Source organism: Leptodactylus fuscus, chromosome 4, assembly GCF_031893055.1.
Source record: "Leptodactylus fuscus isolate aLepFus1 chromosome 4, aLepFus1.hap2, whole genome shotgun sequence".
Lineage (NCBI taxonomy): Eukaryota > Metazoa > Chordata > Amphibia > Anura > Leptodactylidae > Leptodactylus > Leptodactylus fuscus.
The window spans coordinates 140,089,560-140,109,951 of record NC_134268.1 but is presented as its reverse complement, the minus strand read 5'-3'; the positions used below and the strand labels follow the sequence as shown (position 1 = coordinate 140,109,951).

General features: G+C 40.3%; 1 protein-coding gene across 2 annotated transcripts in view; it reads left to right on the top strand.

The window, feature by feature from the left end:
- GRB10 (growth factor receptor bound protein 10) overlaps window positions 1-20,392 on the top strand; it is a 106,801-nt gene that overhangs the window by 50,182 nt on the left and 36,227 nt on the right. For both annotated transcript variants that reach the window (XM_075271133.1, XM_075271134.1), the window contains exons 4-5: window positions 4,760-4,976; window positions 7,349-7,487. In XM_075271133.1, coding sequence (XP_075127234.1) covers window positions 4,760-4,976; window positions 7,349-7,487 — 356 coding nt within the window. The remainder of the gene's footprint in view (window positions 1-4,759; window positions 4,977-7,348; window positions 7,488-20,392) is intronic.

Sequence of the window (20,392 nt, the reverse complement as noted above, 5' to 3'; positions counted from 1 at the left end):
GACTTGGCAAAATCCCACATCATTGCAATTAAAGGCTTGTTGGAAAGTCTGCATGATCAAGGGAGCTGCTTCAAATAGAGGGCAGCATAGAGGCAGCGTTTCCCTATTTACATCCTCAAACACATTTGCATATTCTTCCAATGTCTGTTTGGTCAGTGATTTTTGCACTGAATGGTAAATCTGAGGTGGTTCCTATGGGAAGATATATCTCCTAGGAGTGTACCCTGTTTTCCACCTTGACGCATGTATGCCGGGCCTGGAGTGTAGTGTGATGCTATGTACTTTTATTGGCGCACACATGCCTAGGAAGGAGAGTGCATACTCTAGGGGTTGGTTATTTTTTTTAAATTATATATTGCCTAATTTTGAGGTTAGACTTGCAAAAGGTAAGATATGCTTGTCTGAGAATGGTGGTGCTTGGTACTTTGCTTCCTTTGATGCCAATGCATAGCCTAGCTTTACAGTCAAAAATTCTAAAGCTAATACACGCCTGTGCAAAAAATGCTATTTGTGCGTGACAGATTTAATTCCTTACTTCCTCAACTCAGGCCAACCTTGTACAGGATAAAGATGCTCAACAATCTCTCGTTGAATCAAAATCTGGTGCGCCAAGAGTCTTTCTACCTTTTTGTCCAGGCCTGTCTCCAAAATCTGATCTGATCCTGCTCTCCCTCAAAAAAAAAAAAAAAAAAAAATCTGATTAAAGGGGTATTCCCACCTCACATACTCATCAGTCTAACTGCTGTAAAATCTTCTTTCTTCCTGGTTTCTTGCGTCATTTGGTGGGTGGGGTTTCACATGCAACCTACCATTTAGCTCCACCCCAACTTAGCGTGTAGCTCTGCCCACCCATATTGGACTATGAAGTCCAGGCAGCAGCAACTCCATTCTGTGTTACATACAGAAACTGCCTGTCTCTGCCATAATGAACATAATTGAATTAGCTAACCTGATAACTGGGAGAACAGAAGAAATAAAAGCAGCTCCTCTCCCCTATCTGAAAGCAGGGAGGTAGGTCACGTGGTGTAGACACAGGAATAGCTAGAAACACAGGCTGGCTCCCATGCACTTAGCCCTTCCTCCCTCCCCCCTCCTGAGAGCAGGCAGATATATCACTTGACTCATGAGCAGCTAAGTCAGGGCTGTGGCCACAAAGAATTGAATAAAGTAAGATAGTGGACAAACAAAGCAGTTTTGCTGAAGCAGTGTATTTAGAAAAGTCTTACATCCACATTAACAAGCAGTATAGATAGGATCCTTGTGATGGGACAACCCCTTTAATACGTAACCTGTCGAGAATATATTCTATTTAGCACTTGGCATTCCCACTTTGAGGTTTGTTCACATTCTACATATTTTTACTTTTTTTTTTTTTTTTTTTTAAGGTTTTGAGAAATTAAAACCTATCCTACTCTTAGCTCTTTAATACAAGTGACTGCATTTTTAAGGTGTCCACAACCTTTTTTTTTTTTTTTTATCAGTTATGTCATATTACTGGCACTGACTCTCAAATTTGAAAACTGTCTTGGCAGAAAGCTGGCTCTAGTAATTCGTCAATCACATTGGAAGGGATTGAGACTGACATCACACCAGAGATGCTTTCAGATGGAGTGTCATGATATACTTGAAATAAGTAATTAGTGTCATTCTCGCCCTCAGCTAGAAGTCACTGTTTGGTTTATATTGGTTATAGATGTGTTAATATGAAACCCCACTAACAATCTGTAACAATAGTCTTGATGGTGGTAAGCATAGGAATGGTAAATTTGTATTTGGTTTATTTTTCAATATATTGGTCAATGGCAACACTAATGGCCATACGTTTTGAGTGGTGATTCACTGGTATGTTTAAAAAAAAAACAAAAAAAAAACCTCTACTGCTGTGCTCACATGATCACTGAAACCAAATAACCTCAGCTGTCACTGGAGAGGAACACTTAGCCTAGTATGGTGCCAACTGGTGTTCAAAAGTATATAGCAATATGCACACTGCTTTCTGAAGGAAGTATTGGTTGATGACTCCTCACAACCATACTTCTCCTTTTCACTGCATTGCACCCAGTAGCCTTGTTTCTGATTTATTTCTATTGGCTGCTATGTAGTGAACACAAGATAACTGTATAGAAACTAGTGGTCAGAAAGGTAACTGATCTGGTGCTGACACACATTTTGTACACGTGCATATTGCTATACACTTTGCTTGCCAGGTTATAACATAGCATGTAAGGAAATATAATGTCTCCCTTTTAAGCACATGTAAAATGCAAACAGTGGTGTAGAAACCCCACCCCCACCCCCTTTTTTCTTTTTTCTTTTTTTTTCTTTTTCTGACTTCTGAAGGGTGATGTTGTGTAAGGCCCTTTCTTTGTGCTAAATGTTATGCATTCGGTTATCTCCTTGCTGACAACTTTCCACAAATCTGGTGTGATATATATATATATATATATATATATATATATATATATATAAAAAATTTTTTTTTTTTTTTTTGACTGGGCTATACAAGAAATCTCTGCCTGTTCCAGGGGTGTCTGATTTATGCAGAATCTTTTTGAACAATCTGGTGTCCCCTTTGCTAGTCACATCCCCACCCACCCTTTTGTGATCTATACAATGAATATATTTAGTGATGGGAGGACCACTCTTAAGTGACTAGTTTTCACATAAGTGAATATGCTGGAAGGTTGACTATTGTCAGATGAGCTGTGAGGTAAAATGAGTTTTATTTTTTTGTCTGTCATATCCTATACTGTGCTTAGTGTGCTATTGTGTTGGGAGGGGTGTTTAGTTACCATGTTTGTAGTAATTTTATTAAGTGATCTAACTTCTTAAACTGGCTGTACCACTTTCCTTAGCAACCCTCTAACTGAGCTGTTACTAGGGGAAAGTCTGCACATATTTTGTGTTGTGAATTTGCAGAGCTGTAGTATTTACCAAAATGGAGGAGGAATTGTCACTTCAAAATCTTCAGTCTCATACACCTAAAAAATGTACTTGTCTAGATAGCTTATGAAAGCCGACAGGTTTCTTATCTTTTCTAGATGCAGCCATTTGAAGTGACAATCCCGTCAGCTTTACGTACTGCATTGAGTACATGTCTACAGACTGTATCCCTAAGGGCTAGTTCACACGTGAACTGCCCGCGCGGGTTTTGACACCGAGAGAGAGGCGGCGAGCCGCGTCTCTCTCTGGTCAAAACCCGCCTGCCGCAATCAACGCGGTCGCGGCTTTCCCTTCCGCTGTCGGCTCAAATGAATGAGCCGACATAGGAGGGTGCTGCCGGGGGCTGAGCCCGCGCGGCTTCCGCCTGAAGATAGGGCAGGTCACTTCTTTTCTCCGCTAGCAGCAGCCCGCTGCTAGCGGGAAAAAAGAAGCCTGGTGGTCTGCATAGACCATCATTGTAAGGGGCGGATTTTGAAGCGAAATTCAAAAAGTCAAAAGCCGCCCCTTTGCCCACATGTGAACTAGCAATACTTAGAGCTCTGCTAATGGGAACTTAACCTATCAAACTTCCTTTTAAGAGAAAGGAGGCTATAAAGTATATTACACAAATGTTTATCCCTTTCAACACAATGCACAAAAACATTCAATGGGAGTCATGTTTAAAATAGACATTAAAATGTTTGCTATCATGTTTAAAGGAAGTCTGTCAGAAGATACTTTAGGCCGAGGCCCCACGTTGCCAAAAAGCTGCTTTTATTGTTGCAGATGTTGCTGTGGTTTTGTAAGGCAAAACCAGGAGTGGATTGACTGGCCCTCTACCCCACCATGCCAGTCGGTCACTGTTAGTATTATATCTGTTTTGTATATTTTGTGTATTGTACGTAAACCCCCCAAATGTAAAGCACCATGGAATTAATAGTGCTATATAAATAAACACTAATAATAATTGAGTACAATAAGCTGAGTTTCTGCAAAGTGGGGTCTCGGTCTTAAGGTGACTCAAAATGCTGCCTCTTTAGCTTTAAGACTCATTTTCATGTAAAATTTTATTTCAATGTGCCAATGGGAAAAGTTCTTTGAGGGTTACTAATTACTAGTTACTAATTTTTTTTATATTTTTATTTATTTTTTTTTTATGGTGCAGCGAGGCTGAATAACAGGCATATTTGGAAACTGTAGAATTTTCACTACAGAATGCTATAAGGTTTATCACAAACTTACTGTTGACAAACCCACTTTTAAAGTTTTTGACCAATATAGTCAAATAGCATAACTTATAAAATTTCCAAATATAACTTCTATTTTGCAATCTCTTTTAGGGTGCATGCACACTACGTAACGCCGGGCGTGTATGAGAGCCGTACACGCCGGCGTTACAGCAGGGCTGCCGAACACTTCCCATTCACTTCAATGGGAGCGCTCGTAAACGCCGCTGTTACGAGCGCTCCCATTGAAGTGAATGGGAAGTGTTCGGCAGTCTGCTGTAATGCCGGCATGTACGGCTCTCATACACGCCCGGCGTTACTCAGTGTGCATGCACCCTTATTCTGCTTACAACCAGTGGCTAAAAATCTGGCCATGGCCATGTCTGATCACACGACAATGGACTGATTATTATCCAATGGGAGTAAACAGGATGACTGCAAGCAGAGATCTAGAAACCATGAGGAATGGATAAAGCATATTGGAAAATTGTATAACTTTATTATGCAAACAATAACATTTCTCCATTTTGGACTGAAACTTGACAACCCCTCCCTAAACTGTGTATTCAGTGGACGCCCTCTTTTAAAGACTTTCAATCTTCCATTCCTAGATGATGATGTTGACCTTGAAGCTCTTGTTAATGATATGAATTCTTCGCTGGACAGTATATACTCTACATACAGCACAGTGAGTGAATCTGTGCCACTACTAAAAAATGGTCAGCTTAACCGAAGTCCACTTTCAAACTCAGGAACCAACACCCTCCCGTCCATGCCACCAAGACAGAAAATGCATCGCTCTCAACCCATGCAAATTCAAGCTGTAAGGTACAATAAGCCAATAGTTGATTGTAAAGGGCACAAAACAAAGGTTGTTTGAAATCTCATCTCTAGCCTGGACTCGCATGTTTTAGTAACTAAAGCAGAGTTTGTAACCAGAAAGTAAGGCTCTGCTCACACTGGTGATGGTCTTTTTATCATGCATGTTGAAAAGTTTGCCAATTGCCGGTGTCCCACAGATGTTGCAATGTATCCTATCGTGGCATAACCCTGTAATCCCCTTTCCTTTCCTTTTTCAGAAAAAGGAACCCATTGAATTCAAGATTTTTTTTTTTTTTTTTTTTTTTATTTTTTTTTTTTATATATGCACTGAAATTCCTCACCACTTTCCTCTGTAAAAAAATCCTCCTGAGGTTCCATTCACAATTTGATGGGTTAAGGTGTGTTCCTGGCCTCAACCAAAGTTTGACTTAAATGGAGGGTCGATATCTATAACCAACATCTGTCTGGCACGCCAGTGATGACTTCAATCACTTGCAGGGCTGTGGTGTTTGACACAGTTTGGGTTGAGTTGGAAAAAGTTCCTGGTTCACACTTTGATTCACAATAAAATGTCTAATTGCTATTGGATAATATATATTTATCTTTACCTTTATAGGAATACAATTACGATTACTTTAATTACCTTTAGAACATTTTACTGCTGAACTGCTTCAACATTGAAGGTTTTTTTAGAAGATGGATGACCACTTAAAATACATCCACAGCAGTGTTCCCTTGTGCACCCTTTGATTTTGCTTGCTATTCCTTGTATCACTGTGTACATGTAGTGAATCTGTGGACAGACTACATTTCCTATGATTCATCTGCCTGCTCACTGTGTACCCACTCCCACATCAGGTCACATGCTGCTGTGATGCTTAGTTTGCAAGTTCACTACACCCAATCCCCAAAAACTGGCTCTGAATATGACAAAGACTAAAATGAGGCCTTATGGATACATTGTTCACTTTGGGTATATATGTTTTCAAAACAGTCTTACTTGTGTGTAAATAGAAATCTGCCCCATGCCTTGAGTGGTCATCCCCTCCTCCTGGCCACTTTTTTCATACCACCTTCAATGATCAGCTCTGTCTGCCTCATTGTCGCTGCATCATCCATAGCTTCAGAGTCACCAGTGCATGTGTGGGATCTCGCAGAATATGGATGCTGCTGATGATGCAGCGAAGGGGAGGCAGAATGAGAGCACATCATGAAGGAGGTGTGGAAAAAACTGTCTGGAGGAGGGAGTGAACACTGTCTCAGTTGACGCTGCGGTGCTCTGAGCACAAGGGGAATGGTCTGTGAGCATTAGCAGAGCAGCAAAAAGCAATTTTATGCAGAAACTTCTGCCTTAAGACAAAGGTATGACTAGAATGGCCTTTGTAAAGGCTTATTCCAATGTGGGGATGGTGAAAATGTAGCTTAAATGTGAGTTCTAGCAGTCAAAAATAAGTCTCTTGTAATTCTTCAAGCAGTAGATCCCTTTCATTTTACCTAGTTAAGGGCCCCTTCACACGGCGTAAATGCACCGCTCATTTAGACACGTATACACGTGTCCGAGCGCGACGCTTCAAAACAGAGCCCATTGATTTCAATGGGAAGTGCATGTATATGCTGATATACGCGCGCTTCCCATAGAAATCAATGGGCTCTGTTTCGAAGTGCCAAACTCTGATACGTGTCTAAATGAGTGGCGCGCTTACGCTGTGTGAAGGGGCCCTTAAAAGTTAAACGAAGATGTGATGGAGAGAAAAATCTGACAAATATGGTTTTTGAGCAAAGCCTACAGAAAATTTTTGTAATTTAAGAGGTGCCCATACATAGCAGACTTGTAGAAACCATACATGCAAAAATGTATGCAAGAGAAAATCCATTCCTTTCATGTGAGGCTAGGTTCACATCTGTGTGAGACTCTGCTGCAGAAACTACCAAAAATCAGCATAGAGAAGTCCTGCACAGTGGACTCTTCTTTCTGCTGGTTTCAGTATAAAAACTGCAGACACCTGGTGGGCCTATTAGTCTATTGGGTCTGTGGGTAAATGCTGCTTTAGTGGACGGGTTCTCAATTGTTCAGGTTCCTGAGCGGACCCAAACAATGGAGAGCTTGGCACAAATGTGAATCTAGTCGAATGATGTTATCTTTCACAATTGCCAAAATATGCAAGCTTTTTTTTTTTTTTTTTTTTTTTTTTGTCAAATAAAGGGGCTTAAGCTATTTAAAGTCTCAATGCTGCCCAGTGTAAAAAATTGCATTGCTTCATCCAGTCCTCAACCATTGTGAAGTATTGAGGCTATTAAATTGCCTTATTCATGAAGTAAAATGTCTTTTGTCCTAATTCATGTGGTACAATTTTTTTTTTTTCTTATTATAAATTTAGACGCCTTCAAGAGGAACAACCACGCACATCGTCCTTACCAGCAATTCCAAATCCGTTTCCAGAGCTTTGTACACCTGCAGGCTCCCCAGTACTTGCATCAGGATCCTTGCCTCAAAGTCAGCCTGCCAGCAAAAGAAGTGTAAGTTCCATATATAGAAATGTATCACTTTAAGATTAAGGTTTTAATTTTCTTATTGACACTTGTAGTGTAGACTTGTTAGTTGTGTTTTTGTTTGTTTTTAAGCTAGGTATATTAATCCCTACTAAACTGCATTTAGTGTTTGAGGTGGGGTTGTTTGTTTGTTTTTAATTATATGGTCACAAAGATAATGTAGTCTAGAAATATTTTTCGGACTATAAGACGCACCGGACCATAAGACGCACTAAGGTTTTAGAGGAGGAAAATAGGGAAAAAAAAAATTTAAGGAAAAAAAAATTGGTGAAATATTTAATAACCTAATATAATATTTCACCAATGTAAATAGAATCGGGGGCTTTCGGACACAGGGATACCAAATGTGTATGTGTTTCACAGTAATGTTTTTGTTTTATATGTATTCTAGGGATATGAGGGTGATTTGAACATTATCTATCTCTATCTATCTATCTAATCTATCTAATCTATCTATTCTCATCCATGGATGGAAAGAGACACCCTGCAGTGAAGCTATGCAAGAAGCGAAAAAGGGGCGGGCTAGACGGGTGAAGGAGGCGTGGTTTTCTAAGCAAACTTGAAAACACGCCTCTTTCACCCATCTGGCTCGTCCCTCCTTCACTGCCTCTCAGATCTTGCTCCTGCAATGAAGCCACACAGGCAGGGAAGTAGGGGCGGGCCAGACGGGTGAAGGAGGCGTGGTTTCGAGCTTGCTGAGAAAACCACGCCTCCTCCTCCCGTTTGGCCCGCCCCTCCTTCCCTGTCTGTGTGGCTTCATTGCAAGAGCCAGATCTGAGAGGCAGTGAAGGAGGGGCGGGCCAGACGGGAGAAGGAGGCGTGGTTTTCTCGGCAAGCTTGAAACCATGCTTCCTTCACCTGTCTGGCCTGCCCCTACTTCCCTGCCTCTCATATCTCGCTCCTGCAATGACGCGACACAGACAGGGAAGGAGGGGCAGAGCAGGCAGGCACCGTGCTGCTCTCCTTTTGATTCTCATAGACAGGACACAGACGCTGCGCACGCTGCATTCGGACTAGAAGACGCACACACATTTTCCTCCCATATTGGGAGGGAAAAAAGTGCGTCTTATAGTCCGAAAAATACAGTATCTTGCTTAGGATATAGGGTAGATCTTTAAAGTCATAATGTATTCCAAATGTCTTTTCTATAGTATGAAAACTTAGAATCTTTGGTTCAAAACAAAACCATTTGTAATTTTCAGCCCTCACTTGTAGCAGGGTCAAACATATATGCATCCTTCTGTGTAGAGACTGAGCTGCAAATGACAGCAGCATGATAAATTGTTACTTTCCTATTATAGAAATGGTGTCTTCCACACCTAAAAGGCCATTTACTGAGTCTGTATACTTTTTGTACTTTGTGACTTGAATGCTAGAAAGCCTGTGTTGTTGGGACTGATTTCCCTGTGTCTGTAGCCGTGGCAGCCTGTTTGCTCAGGGTACATGGACTATTAAGAGTATAAGTTGTGCTGAGTTTGTAGTCTTTGTCAGGTGTTAAAATGTCAAATGTGGGTTGAACTAAAACGTGTGAAGGGCATGTCCAGAGGGTCCATATTACATTAAGCTTCATTGGCTGGGAACTTCATTTAATAATTTCTATTCGGTTTCAATCAGACAAAACGTGGCCAAACAAACTTATATTCTGAAGTCTCTTCAGACCTGGGGAGGTGAGCAAACTTACAAACCAGTGTTTACCTCCCCTGGGCTCTGATGCTCCTGACTGACTTTGGAGACAGCTGAGGTCTGTGGGCATCAGCAGTCCTGCACTATATGCAAAAGTGCTGAAGATGGCATGGAGTCTCTGCATAGCTCAGACTTGAGTTACTGTTCTTTTGTATGTTTACCTCCCTGGGGCTGGAAGAAACCCCCATAGTATAACAGCAGTTTCAATTAGTGTTCCTTAAACTGCACTGCGTGAGGCGCGGATGAGAGCAGAGCGGAGTAGGAGGTCATTGGAGGATCTGAGGTTATGTGGGCAGGTAGCGGGAGATTAGGTTGGAGATATATGGAGGGGACAGGTTGTGGATGGCTTTGTATTAGTTATTGTAATATCAATTCACAGAGGGATACAGTAGATTCCAAGTAGTGAAGTAAGGGTCCCAACCCATCTTGTAGTATACAAATGAACTTCACGTTTATCAGTGTCAAAGGTTTTATTAAATAGAAGGATGGACCAGCCTTATGGAGACAGGCAGAAAACCAGCGCACACCCAGAAGGCAATTTTATTTAGCACGACGTGTTGCGGGCATTGGAACCCTTTCTCAAGTGCAAAAACAATCCTGTCCAAATGGACGAAATGCTCCATTGGCATGGCATTGGCATTGAATGGCGCCATTCCACAGCCATAGGCTCTTCTCCTGTGCTAGTACATTGCATACCTTGCTAAACAAATCTCCTGTATTTACTGCGGGCTGGGTCCGGTCTCCTGGAGACTGGTCTGGAGTACCTTTCCTCTCCTGACATTTTACCGTATTAACGGAATACAATTGCATCCATTTGAACAGAGTCTGATGAAGGTCCATGGGACCGAAAACGTTCACTTGACTTTACTAATAAAACCTTTGACACTGATAAACGTGAAGTTCATTTGTATAGTTATTGTAATATATTACAATAATTGTTGTTGTAACCAATGTGAACAAAATCACATCTGTTATCCAGGTTAATCAGTTTTGGGTATCTTTCAATTAATCGCACACCCCTAGTCTTTGCATAAACTTGATGTATTTGTCAACTTTTAAAAACTTATGAAATGGTTATAATTGTACGTTAGTAAAACCTAGAAACATCTGACTAAAAGATCAAAGCTCTCCATACTGATGCATAGTTTTTGTTTTAGTGTAAACCAGCCACCTTTCTCGATACTTTGTATTAGAAAGCACCTTTTTAGAAGAACTGTATTGTATTGAGGGCTTTTCACGCTGCCTTAGAGCTATGCAAGCCGAATATAAATTTGTGCAGAGTTTATTCAGACATGTCCTAGCTAACACATAGTGACACTTTTCAGAACAATTGGCAAGAAATGCACCTCTAACTTTCATCCTGCCAGTCCTACCCACATGGTGATTCAAGCTGGGTGGCTGCACTGACCTACATTTTCATGGAAATCCCTCTTGTATCATTGCTCAGCAGGTTTTTTTGTTTTTGTTTTTTTGCAAACCGTCATGAATTCATTAGTTTAAAGTGGTCACTGTTTTCAGACCTTCAATATACTCAATACTGAGAGGTTCTCTTGCTCATATGAGGAGGAGTTTGCCTTTATGAATCCAGTTTTTCATAATATTGTCGTAGCAGAAAAGTTGAATTCAAGCTCTGACTGATCATCACATGACCAAGGCCAGTCATGCCCAACACTATTGACTTGTGGGGTCCAAAATTCTCAACGTTTCTGGCAACAATAGTGCAACATAATAGGGAAAGGGTATGCAGTGCTGTGTGCCTAAAAATGGCTTTAAGCAAATATGGATTTGGATGAGGTTATAGAAAGGTATGTGGCATACATATATTAGCACAGCAGCTTTTACTGTGCATACAGAATGCTGTGCAAGGTTTTCGTATTTTATTTTTTTTTTTTTAAGGAGGGGTCCCTTTGAGTATTTTAAATACTTGAGTAGGCATTTATATTGTAGCTTACCTTTCGGACAACTATGATTTTCTGGCAAGATTTGTCAATTTTTGAAATATACTTTAACAAATTCTCTTTTCTGAGAAATCCTACAAATATTCTTTCCCTAGCTTCTATTCCTGCCTATCATGGAGTACAGGTGGCTTTAAAACTTCAGTAGAAGACTAGTTCACACCTGTGCCTAAGCTATGTTTAGGGTTTGTTCCCGAACCTGAATAACAATAGACTTTTTTTTTTTTTTTTTTTTTTTTTTCTTTTTTGGTGGTTCCCCACTGACCACATTAGTCTAGGGGTCTGCAGGTAACTGCTCTTTAAGCAGGTTAGGCCCAGTTTACACATCACACATTATGAGGGTGCAGATTATGATGTGGATTCCGTGCCAAAATCCACCCCCTCACAATGGTGTTCTGTGGAGACTGCTAGCGTTCTTTTTTCCACTAGTGGCATGTTGCCGCTACTGGGGGGGGGGGGGGGGGGAGAAGCGAGTTGCCCTTTCTTCAGTCAGATTTCGCGGCTTAATCAGCTGCGGCGTTCACCTTGTGGCAACACGCTCCAAACTAGGCCCATTCATTTGGGCCTAATCCGAAGCGGAAAGCCACGACTGGATGTCGTGCACAGCCACAACGGAATATGCACATGCCGATTTGTGTGTGAACTAAGCCTTAACTTTCAGTTTTTCAGGTCCCCAGGTGGACCCAAAGAAAAAGCTGAATGCTAGTGTGAACCTAGCACAATGTAGAAACTTGCTTTTGTTGTGAAATAGATTTTGATATGATACTAAGACTGCAGTGCTGTCGACTTTATTTCTAGAGATCACTGGCTGAAAACTCAGGATTAAGATATTTATATGCAACTTTACAATATCACTGATTAGTCAAATTGTGATATTTATATTAAGCCGGTGCAAATAAATATCCTAATCCCAACTGTTTTCAACCGTTGATATATCCAGAAATATAGATGGTACTACAGCCTTAGTTATCATATGAAAAAGAATATCCTGTTTCGTATGATGCCAAAATAGTTTTTTTTTCAATGACTGATTACAGTTGGTTTTGCCAAAATCAATAGCTTGTCTGACTTTCCTGGAATGTATATAAGCAGCTTAACTTGCTATTGACTTTGCTTTTTCCTGAAATATCCCAGCCACCTTCTGACAGTGGGTACTGCATTTTTTTTTTTTTTTTGGTCTAGTTAGTGATCTTTCAAGTAAATTGTATAAATATTACTGCTATAAGGTGGTAACTTGGGGAGAATGTGACTGACAGGTGTTAAATATGCTATACTAGATGTTTTAAGTGTACTAATTATTTTGGAGAAGGCAGTGCATTTGTTCTATAGCTGACAGTGTGGGGTGTTCATATATTTTTCATCGTTTTGTTGGTATTTCTGCAGGGCATGAATTAATAGCTTGACACTTGGAGACTTTCATTGAGGTTTTACCACTGTAATAAACCAGGCATGTTTGCAAAAGCTTATTACATTTTGCAACTAAGAAAAAAACAAACTGTAAAGGTTCTGCTATATAAGGGAAACGGAATGTCACTGGAAAATGTGCCTGGGGTGATCACATGACCGCCCTGGTGTTATGGGTAAATATACATTTTTTTTTTTTTTTTTTTTTTTTTTTTTTTTTTGTGACGAATTACTCTTAACTGCTGCATTGGTTAGTTGCTGGGGGAATTCCTTTACCCATTTCATCTTATTTTATTCAGAAAAAGCATGCTTGAGATCCCTGATCTTAAAGGTGCCTTTAAACCCTGAAAACCAAATAAAATAAGAAAAAAAATGAATAATGTATTTCATCTCTAAGGGAAAACTACAAGATTATCTGCAAACTGTTGCTCTGGGCAGTTTAGCAGAAGCCTTGCATATGGTTTTCCAGCAACTCATCAGGGCTATTGCTCTAAAGGGAGGTAGGACTATGGTATTTGGGGTGAGGCTTAGCTTCCTTTAAAGGGGTTGTCACATCTCAAGGATCTAATTTATACAGCTAGTTTATGTGGATTTAAGACTTTTCCTAATTACATTGCTTTAGCAAAACTGCTTTGTTTGGCTGCTATCTGAGTTTATTCATGTCATTGTTTACACTGTTTCCATAACCACAGACCTGGGGATGATTTTATCTTTCCACCCAGGACAAGTAATTTAGCTCCCTGCTCTCAGGAGGGAGGGGAAGCGGAGTGCTCGAAGCAGTTCCAGTTATCAGTCTAAATTGATTTTGCTGATAAGGACTGAGTGTGTTACCTCTGTACGTAAACACAGACCTGAAACTGAGTGTATTGCAAGCTGACTTGTGGTCCTGTAGCATGTAGGTTTGGGATTCTCATCACCTAACAAATCTTCCAGTGATACTGTGCTAATTTATTTACAACCCTCACTCATTACTGACTGCAGACATGTACTGCTATGAAGAGAGCTGGCAGAGCTTTGTGAGATAGCAAGTGAAACCCCGCCCACCAGTTTACCAAGAAAACCAAAAAGTAAACAGAACAGCCTGCAAGTTGGTGAACAGGCGAGTTGGGAATACCCCTTTAACCATAATGTTCTAATGGAGTTCAGTTGACTGTAATGGAAATGGAATTGCTCAAGGGCATGGGTTACACCAGGAATGACAAGCTTGTTTTCATCTTGTTGCGTTATGAGCCTGCTAGCTAGTTTAGCCTTAGGGCTCGTTCACATCTGCACCCGGGACTCCGTTCTGCAAGTTTCTGTTTCCTGCACAAAACAGAGCAGGAGGAGGCCACACGGTGGCTCAGTGGTTAGCACTGCAGCCTTGCAGCGCTGGAGTCCTGGTGTTCAAATCCCACCAAGGACATAAAACCATCTGCAAGGAGTTTGTATGTTCTCCCCGTGTTTGCATGGATTTCCATCCCATATTTAAAAAAAAAAAAAAAAAAAGACATACTGATACGGAAAAATGTACATTGTGAGCTCTATGTGGGGCTCACAATCTACATTTAAAAAAAAAAAAAAAAAAAAAAAAAAGCAGGAGACAGAAACCTGCAGGTATCTTTCAAACCCATTCATTTGAATGGGTTTGAAAAGTGTCTGGCCGTGAGCATTTTGTGCTCTTTGGCGAAACAGTGTGTTTTGTTTTTTTTAACCGGACACAGTGTCAAACATGCAGTGTGTCTGGTTTAAAAACCAGTTTTGCCGCGGAGAGGTGAAAACTCTCATGGCCGGACTCTGCATGCCAGGCTTCCATCTTCTGCCGGCAGAAGACAGAAACCTAATACGAAGTGCCGTACACTGTTCAAATAACAGCTTTCAGATTTCTGACGCTGGGTTCACACCAGAGTAGGGTTTATGCAGATAGATTTAACTTCAGCAGTCCCTATGGGATTGACAGGACTCATAACAAAGGAAAAACTTGACATTAATGTAAATGTTTTCCTTGTGGTGGAAAAATAACTTGGGGCGGGTTCATACCTTCGCCCGGTCTCCACTTTGTGGGTTTCCTTTCTTCTGCCAACCCCGGGAACCCCCGGCATTTAGTGTCCGCCCATGGGAGTCTTCTAATATCCGCAGCAAAACTTTTTTTTTTTTTTTTTTTTTTTTTTTAAACTGGACACACAGACCTGCATGTCCGACTTTGTGTCCGGTTAAAAAAAAAAAAAAAAAAACGCCATTTTTGCCGCAGAGAGTAGAAAGATGCTCACGGGGTGGACACTTTGCAAACCCATAGAAACCGGCAGTCTGTTCTCCATCCCATTCATTTCAGTCTCCTGTCCAGTTTCTCGGGCAGAAGAAGGAAATCTGAAAGCGGACACTGCGGTGCAGGTGTGATCCCACCCTTAACTGTGACCTTTATTAATAGTATAACTTTTAACAGCTGGAATAAATAACTTTTTTAAGCCATAAACTTGATCCATTATACACAATCAACGGGGCTGGTTTTAAAGCATAACTTAACTTTCGGACTTCTAATTTTACGGCAGTATGTGTCCTTAACACATTTGGTAATGTTGTTTAATACGTTTTGAATATTTTCTGTGAAACCCTGCATATTTTTCACTTTCTCTGGCTTCTGTATTTAGAGCTGTTTCTACCTCCCTCAGCAACTGTGTATGGAGTAGGGGCTTGGAGTATGGTGCTATGTAAAATGTGGAGAAAATGAGGGTGGGTCACATCAATCTGACCTTACATAATGTACAAACTCTTTTGGTGTCATATGAGGAAATGCTTTCATATGACAAAGGTTGAAATGCTATCTATTTCCAGAGAGACTGGTTGAAAACAGTCAGGATTAGGATATTTATACACAGCTACATAATATAATGGCACACAACCTGTGGTATCTCTGGAACAATAGATAGCACTGCAAACTTGGTGTCATATGGAAGAGGAGAATCTCTTGATGCCAAAAGCAACTTTATATATTTATAATATCCAAGTTTATAACTTGTGACCTTCCCCTATTTCTCTGTTGTACATAGCCCCTGTATTCCATACCCAGTAATCTGTGAGAGCCTGGATCATCTCTCAATACAGAAGAAAGAATAGATGCAGGATTTCACAACTTTACAATATGCAAAACTCATTAATGACACAAATGATGCCAGAAAATCCAAAAGTTGTCCAAAACTTTAGTTACTTTGCACTGGGTCCACAATTTGTTAAAGGCTTTATAAGTAGGACCACCTATTAGACATTTATATCGTGTGTGGGGGGGGGGAGTTCTAAGAGGTGGAGTTTTGTGCAGTTCAAGTATAACATTCCCTTCCATGTTTGATCCCTACACTTGCTGTACAGGTGTGAACTAAGTGATATCACTACATAGTGCCCCTTCTCTAAGACTCCAGGAGCACAGAGACCCAAGTGATGACCTGGGAAAGGACTTGTGGTACCTAATTAGTCTCACGTGGGAGGTGTTAATTGGTGATCTCCGTTAGGCTGAGTTCACATAGGGATTCTTTGACCGGAATTTGACACGGAGGGCACCTCAGAATCCGGTCCAAAAAAAAACGGCTAGCTGCAACTGGATGCTGGTGCAGTGTATCGGCATCCAGTTGCGGCATTCTGCTCTGGATTAGGTCCAAATGAATGGGCCTAGTCAGGGGAGGGAGTGTCACACTGCAGATTCTGTGGTTGATGCAGCTGCTGAATCTGCGGCAAAAATGGTCGTGTCACTTTTTTCCGCTACTAGGTTACGGAAAAAAGTGAGCGGCTCCTATTGAAGTCAATAGGAGACAGTTTTGGCAGTGTACTTTGAGGCAGATGCTCAAGAATGTGATTAGATTGAGGCTTCCCTCCAACCACCGTGACTGTTTAATGTACATATGTCATCTTATGCTTTATTAAGAAAGAGGGGTAAAACCAGAAGGATGTAGCTGTAACTTAAGGCTGACTTTTAACATGAGCCTTAGTCATCAATGCTCTCTTGACAAGACTTTTAATACAAACTGCTTTATCAAATATGACACTTCACAATTGTGAAACTGCTTTCAGTACAGTCATGAGTGATGAATCTTCTGGAAATGATACTTTTTTGGTACAATTGAGATCAAAGAATCCTTTGGGAATGTTCACACAGCTGAAAATACTGAGGAATTTCATACCGAAGTTAGATTACTCAGCATCTTCTGGAGCTTTAGCTTTCCCTCACTGGTTAGGCCACAGTGAATGAGCCTAATCTGCAGGCTCTGCCACAGGATCTGTGCAAAGATTAAGCAGAATCAGACAAAGCAGAAGGCTGCAAATGTAAACAAATTGCCAAATTGGGAATGAAATTTGGCATTGACTGGGGCAATTCGGCACCTGATTCAGCTGTGTGCATGTACCCTTTAAAAAGTATTGACTTTTTCATTCCAAGTTGAAATATCAGCAGGACCTCTCTGGACAGTGTACATGGTTTATATGTCCAGAAAAGTGTCCTACCACTTTTTCTGCTACTACTGTATTAGATAGTAATACCATATTACATTAGGGACATTGCATGTTTTCCTTTTGCATCTCAGGATCAGGTGGGCAGACTGCTCTTTATTGTAAAGGCCCACAGCCTTTCTGCTACAACTATTACGTGTAATTTTGCCAGAACTTACTGCAACATAGAAAGCAAATGGCTGTGAAAAGCCCAAGTGACCATAATATAGTAGATCATGAACACTGAATGGCAAATGCAAGGAGGAAAAATGCTTTCCTGTGTCGGGGATCTATCTGTTAGTAAACTGTTTGCAGATGTGTGAAGGCTATGACGAAAACAAGCCTCTCCCCTCACTGTGTGAAAACGAACAGACCCACTCTAAACTTTATTTTTTTTATCTATAGAAAAGACTTTCCTAGTGAAGAGCAAATGAGCCAGAAGGGTGGTGCCTAGTTGTAGAAAATTAAAAAAACACCAACTCTTATTTATTTTTTAAATCTGGAAAAACCTCTAAGTTACATTGTTTTGGTTCAGAATCTCATGCTCTATTAAAGGTTAAACATGACTGTTTAACCTTTCCCAACATCTGCCATACTGTTATGACAGCAGTCAGTGGCAGTCCTGTGATCAGAGCACTGTTTTTAAACCACTTCTATTCAGTTTCAGTCTTGTGACCGGTCACACTGTAAAATACAATAAATTTAGTTTGTATGTGTATGTATATATATATGTGTGTGTGTGTGTGTGTGTGTGTGTATGTATATGTATATGTATATATATATATATATATATATATATATATATATATATATATATATATATATATATATATATATTATATTAGCTTTTACCCGCGACTTCGTCTGCGGTGATATGAGAATTGAGCGGACACAGACGTGTGAAACTGTAAAAGTGCTTTAAAAAGTTTGGTGGGGTAGCTGATGTGATGTTATATTGTGTATGTCGTGATACAGACAATGTGATGTGTTGTATTGTGTATGTCGTGATACAGACAATGTGATGTGTTGTATTGTGTATGTCGTGATACAGACAATGTGATGTGTTGTATTGTGTATGTCGTGATACAGACAATGTGATGTGTTGTATTGTGTATGTCGTGATACAGACAATGTGATGTGTTATATAGTGGAAAGCTATATGTAAATGTGAGTGTGTCGAGTGAGGGCTACTCCTGAGGTGACAGTAAGGAGTGTGCAGGCAGGTTGAGGCAGGAAATGCCAGGCAGTGTGTGTGAGTCTATAGCTGGGGCTAGGAGTCCTGCTTTTGTGAGTCTCCTGCTAGGAAGCCATGTTGTTTAGTGGCACCAAAAGTAGCCTGTGACTCAATCCTAAGGGAAAACTATGTTTGTGGAAAATTGCACGCAAATCTGTCCAGGCGTTTTTGCGTGATTGAGGAACAAACATCCAAACTCACAAACATCCAAACACACAAACTTTCACACTTATAATATTAGTAGGATATATAATTTTTTTTATATATTTTTTTTTTCAAATACAATAATCCATGTATATATTTTTATACACAATCGGTCTATATAATCAAATATACCATAATTGCTACTGTCAATCTGTTTATCAGAAAATCTAAGTTTTGAAAAGTCACTATGGAAAATACACACCTCTAATGCCCCAAAGTAGTAATGTGAGAAAAAAGAACAGATACTCCAAAAGAATATAGAAAATTGATATACTGAAGAATTAACCACCAAAGCTATAAAACAGATGTAGTTTAACCTGGTATTCAAGTACTACAATAGTAGGCCCATGCAATTAGGCTCAAAGTCTGTTCATTAGAATACGACAATGCTACCATGGAAGATCAGTCTATAGATGCCCAAGTTAGAGATTAAGTAAAGCTGGATAAACCATCAAGGCTACACTTCTACATCAATAGGCAAAAACGTGATATGGAATTGCTGCCGCTGGCTTCCTGGTGGCAAATGGCAATGCAGCGGGCCTCGGCTAAAAGTCTCCCTGGCATCCGCCGTTTTATTATGCCTGGTCTGTAAGTATAATGGCGGCTGCTCTGCTGCAGAGCGGTCGCCATAGCAACCAGGTCTCCGCTGTAGACTCCGGCGCTAATGCCTGACATCATAGTCCGTCCCGTCCCGTCCCCCCCCCCAAAAAAAAAAAAAAAAAACAAACACTGAAGGCTCCCAGGCAATGTTACTATTGTGGCTGGTCTATGCCTAGCCGCAATAGTAATTGTACAGAATCGCCTATAGCTGGCAGTACAATTGGGACTTGTAATCAAATGATTGCAGTGGGGGGTTGCTAATAATTGTAAAAGAGAAAAAAAAGCTTTAAAAAAATAAACCCATACACATTAGGTATCCATGTGTCTGAAAATGCCCAGTCTACTAATATTTTACCTGTACGGTGAATGTCAAAATCAAAAGTGCCAAACTGTCGTGTGTGTGTTTTTTTTTTTTTTTGTTCAGTTTTTTGCCTCGGATTTAAAAAGTGATCTAAGCAATAGAGATTTTCCCAAAATGGTATAACTAAAGTACACCTGACCTGCAATAAAATGCTCTTTTATTGGCCACAGGGTCACCTGTCAATGTGGCCTTGCAGCTGTTGCAAAACTACAACTGCCATATATTAAATATTTTACTACTTTTAGCATTTTTTTAAAAAATTTATCCCCCCCCCCCCCCCCCAAATTTTCCTCCTCTAAAACCCAGGTGCGTCTTATAGTCAGAAGAATATACTTAGTATAGCATGATTGAAGACTGTGGTTGATGGTTTGTGGGTGGCAGTTGCTACAGCTTTTATTTAGATCTGTGTATAGTGTATTTTTGTTGATCAGAATCTCCTAAAAAGGTTTGATTGCCAGGGGGTATTGCTGTGCGAGTGGTTTTTGGCATTTCCACTGGAGGATTGGACTGTCAAGTTTTGCCATTAGTCTGGGCCTGTTCTCTCAAAGTACTGTGTGGGATGAAAATCCATGGTAGTTGTCTTCATTAGATTTGCTGTTACTTGGAATGCTTTGACAGTCAGCAATTTTGCTTTAAAGTGTTATATTCATTGTTTCATAGTTTGTCAGGGACTGTCATGATTTTTATATTTTTCACAAGTAAAACTTCTAAAAGTACTCAACTTGCCAAATGCTGTCAGTTGCATTATACTTAGTGAAACTACTTGTGTATATAATCTAGAAATACTTGAAAGTTTTCCTAATTCTGCTTCTTTATATACCACATTTAGGATCTGAAAGCTAATATGTGACTGAAGCTTAGGCTTTTGGTTCTAATGTATACATGGTGGTTCGTGTTCATAGGGTTAATTTGTGCTGGTGCCAGTACTCAGAAGGGACGGGGAGGTGGAGGTTAAGTGGTAACTAAAGGTGTATCTGTGCTT